General features: G+C 48.3%; 1 protein-coding gene across 3 annotated transcripts in view; it reads right to left on the bottom strand.

Moving 5' to 3' along the window:
* Nucleotides 1-20: 20 nt before the first annotated feature.
* IMPA1 (inositol monophosphatase 1) overlaps nucleotides 21-4,141 on the bottom strand; it is a 16,033-nt gene continuing 11,912 nt past the window's right edge. For all 3 annotated transcript variants that reach the window (XM_011372543.2, XM_023538024.1, XM_023538025.1), the window contains 2 exons: nucleotides 1,818-1,969; nucleotides 21-1,011 (listed from right to left, as the gene is read on the bottom strand). In XM_011372543.2, coding sequence (XP_011370845.1) covers nucleotides 896-1,011; nucleotides 1,818-1,969 — 268 coding nt within the window. In that variant the 3' untranslated portion in view covers nucleotides 21-895. The remainder of the gene's footprint in view (nucleotides 1,012-1,817; nucleotides 1,970-4,141) is intronic.

The following is a 4,141-nucleotide window of genomic DNA, read 5'->3' as shown; positions in this document are numbered from 1 at the left end:
AGTTCCACTGTCGATATAATTTGTCTGCCAAGTTCAAGGTTCCCGGGCTCAATCAGATCAGTCTGAACATGGGACTTGAGAGGCATCCAAACAAATGCTGTCACGCAGCGTCGTGGAAAACACGCTCACTGCAGATACGCCCGCATAACGAACGCATCTGGCAGCATGGTCATTGAAATGCTATGGAGATGAGGTGTGAAAAGCAATGGTAATGTGAACTATTCAAAGGACTAGGAAATTTTTACTTCAAAACTTGAAGAAAAAATACAGAACGGTGAGCTCATTACTTTATGTATCTGTTATAACGAGGAATTGCTACCTTCAAAATACCCATTCTTTAGATGCTTAGTTTTGGATGGCCAACTATTTGTCAGGTACTGTGCTGGGTGCTACACATATACAGATGCACAAAACAAGGTTCTTTGCAAAGAAAGACACCTTGCTGTAAGAATTCACCATACTTCTTACACATTCAATTAAATATGGCTTTTGAATCTAAAGAGAAATTTTGTTCCCAAAAAGTGAACTTTCTAATTAAAAATGCTTAGGGACATAGTCAAAATTTCAGAGGCTCATACAGACTTAGAAACTCTAAATTGCTAGTTGATTACTTCAGTTGATGTGTGATACCTATCTCATCAATAGCCTGTGTATTTTTCCCAAAGCACATTCTTATGCACAAATTTTTGCAAAATTTTTCAAACAATGAAACAAACATTTCATCTATTCTTGCATACTAGTCTTAGTAAAATATGGAACAAGTAGCAATTTTTCATCCGGACATCGAAGACGATTTAAACCAATCACGTTATACAACCGAAACGGGCATCCTACATCCTGAATGCCATCATATGTCAGCGAATCTGTGATGCCTATGCGAGCCAGCCTGTCGTGATTAATTGTCATCGTCTCTTTGAAAAGGTACTATCTGAATTTCTTTGGCTATCCTTTCTGCTAGGGTTTTACTGCCTGCGGCAATTATTCTTCGTGACATCAAATCAAACGGTCCACCTAAAACCAAATCAAATAAGGAAAATGGTCACATCTCGTACAGAAAGAATCCCTCTGAAACTAGTGTAGTGTACGTGCTCTGGTCGATCATGCGTTTTAACGCTTTCGGTGTCTTTTTAAAAGGCCACTCTGTCACATAACCATACTGTTTAAGCTGTGGCAATACAATACATAAGAGAGTTTCTATGCCTTCCCTAGTAAGCACCAGTTTTGAGGGAGGGCGGGTCTCAGCTAAACCAGAAACGTCGCTCGCCCTTTGTTACTCGTTACCTCTTTAACCTCTGGGACGTGAGTCCGTGAGTCCGACTCCAGGCGTGCTCACGCCACTCCCCCTCCTGGCTCCTGATCGCTTCGCTGCCTTTCCCCCAGGTCACCGGTGAATTCCTAAACCCTGGTTCACCCTTCACTTTTAAAAATTCACCGCCAGTTCAAAGTACTTAACCTCTCCAGGCCCAAGGCACCGAGTGATGGGGGAGGAAAGCATCACCGACCACCACCCGGTCACCATTCAAAGAGCTCTTGGTGTAGTCTTCAGGTTCGGGAACCTTCTAGACTTCTCTGGAGCCTCTCAAGAGCCGCTGCTACTGACATCTGAAGATGCTCAGCTACACCCCCCATGAGCGTCTTACCCTTCTGTGCCTCTACCCCCATGTTTACTTTGATTTTGCAGAAAATTACGTGGCTCGTTTTGCCTTTGAGGGTTGAAGTATAACATATTACACGTTAAAAGAAAGAAGCTCCATACGGAGGAAAGTCCAAAAGACGTCGGGAGAAGAGCGCGCGCTGTTCCCGTCCCGTCATTTTACCTGTCGCGTCCATGAGCACGCCGCCAGCTTCGGTGACAATGATGCCAGCCCCCGCCATGTCCCAGCAGTGGATGCCCATTTCGTAGTACGCGTCTGCCGCCCCACTGGCCACCAGGCACATGTTGACCGCCGCGGTTCCAACGCCTCGGATCCTAACAGACAGCATTGAAAAGCAAGACTGAAGAAAATGCTTTCAAGAAGGCCTCCTCCTCCTCGCCGCGGCTTACTGTGAGTGCTGGCCACAGTAAGCCGAACCAACCTAGAGGACCCGTGGGAAAAAAGGTCGTATCTACTTTTAAACTAAAAATACATAAGATCAGATTACCATGGCACACTATAAAATGACAAAATTAATCCTCACAAAGCAATTTAATCAGCTAAACATTAAGGCAAAGATATTTTCTGGAAAAAAATGAAGAAAACACTATAATTCTGCTATCATGGGATGTATACATATTCGTATTTGTCTAAACCCGGTAAAAAGGACGGCTTTGGGTATCACAAAGGTTTGAGTTTGCTCCCTGCTCAGCTGCTTAAAAACTGTAATTTTGCAAAGGTTTCTCCTCCAGGTTGGAGCTTTCTTGTCCTCCAAACGGGCCACCATGCACCTCGGCCACCGGCCGCGAGGACTATAAACCGCGGATGCGGCGCCCCGCACAGGGCAGCCAGCGACACAGGGTCCCAAGGCGCCCGCACAGGACAGCGACATGGGGCCGGGCAGGCCAGTGCCGCGTCCGCGAGGAAAACGGCGAAGTCCACCACAGGAGCCCCTGGCGCTGCGTCAGCGGAGGGGACACGGCCGCCAGCGGAGGGGACACGGCCGCCAGCTGTGCGCTGCCTCGGCCCCTGTCCCTAACTGGAACCTGGAAGCCCTTCACGGCGTCAGGCGTGGATGACACGTCCGAGGTTGCGCAGAAACAGGAATCAGGTGAACGCGGAAGGTCACAGAAAGAAATCAGTGAGTCTGTCCTTCTTGGTGACACTTTCCTGGTTATACTTTTGAAAAATGTCCTGAAATGAAGGTCACGGCTTACTTTGTCTCCAGGCAACGGAGCAATGGGGGGCTGAAGGCATAAACCACTCGCGGCCCCTTCCTGGCTCATGCGGCCACTCTGTCCCGTATCAGTCCCCGTGTCGATGGCACCCTGGCTGCGGCTTCTGCCGTCGTCCTGCGCTTCCCTCCAGGACGTCACTCTGGAAGGTTCCATAGCTCCCTGACAGCGACGCTTCCCTTTACCATAGAGATCAGAGATTTACAGCCTGGAATTCAGGCCGTGCAGCGGTCACCCTGGACCTCAGTCCTGACCCCTGACAAGTCAACATCGGAAGCAGGGAGGGGTCTGGAAGCCAGGTCCCCGCACAGCGCCCTCTCGCTGTGTGCTCCCAGGCAGCCCCTGTGCCCTTCTGAACCTCAGCCCACTCGCCTGCAAACACGGCCGGATTATTACATGTTCTCTGCTCGGTTCTAACGGTCTTATAACTCAGCGACGACATTTGCAAAGGAAAAAGGTAGAAACAACTGATAGCGAATTAAAACCACAAAAATCTACGGTTATTCAACAGCTTTATCAATATTATTATTATCATGCTACAAGGGTCAGAGAAATGCTACTTAACTTACCCAGCAACCATGTCAAAGTAATAACCTTAAACCTCTAGGTTTTCTTAAAATTTTAAGCATAAGTGGATACAACTGTTTAATATTTGCTTTTAATGTTTTGCTTATAACTTTCATTACAGAACGACTCTGGGTCTGGAGAACAAGCATTCTAATTTAAAACCCCCCTGTTACCTTCGCTCTGAAATAAAAAAAAAAAGAAAATCAGTAAAGAGGAAAAGTAAAGCCCAGAGCAGCCATGCCTTCAGCAATTCTAGGAATCTGAAAACAGATTCTCAAACTACGTCCAAGGAGGGGGAGAGACAAACCAGACAGGGAAGGGCAGCCGAGCGCCAGCGCCGCAGCTTATGGCGCAGGGAGCTGCAGGGGGGCGGGAGGCTCTCTGGCTCATCAAGAGCAGATGGAGCAGAAGACGCAGAGGGAACAGACAAACCTCCCCCGCCCCAAGAAAGGGAAAGTGAGGTATGAACACAGATCGCAATCTGGTATTTCACAGCCCGGCTCCTGAGGAGGCAGAGCCAAACATCCCTGAGGAGGCAGAGCCAAACATCCCCGAGGAGGCAGAGCCAAACATCCCCGAGGAGGCAGAGCCAAACATCCCCGAGGAGGCAGAGCCAAACATCCCGGCCCCGGGAAAATCAGATAAGACAGAAGACGTTATTTGCCTGTGGAATCTGAAAAACGCAAAGCTCTGAGCTCTGAGCTC

Source organism: Pteropus vampyrus, unplaced genomic scaffold (genome assembly GCF_000151845.1).
Source record: "Pteropus vampyrus isolate Shadow unplaced genomic scaffold, Pvam_2.0 Scaffold209, whole genome shotgun sequence".
Taxonomy (NCBI): Eukaryota; Metazoa; Chordata; class Mammalia; order Chiroptera; family Pteropodidae; genus Pteropus; species Pteropus vampyrus.
This window is presented reverse-complemented; position numbering and strand designations above follow the sequence as displayed.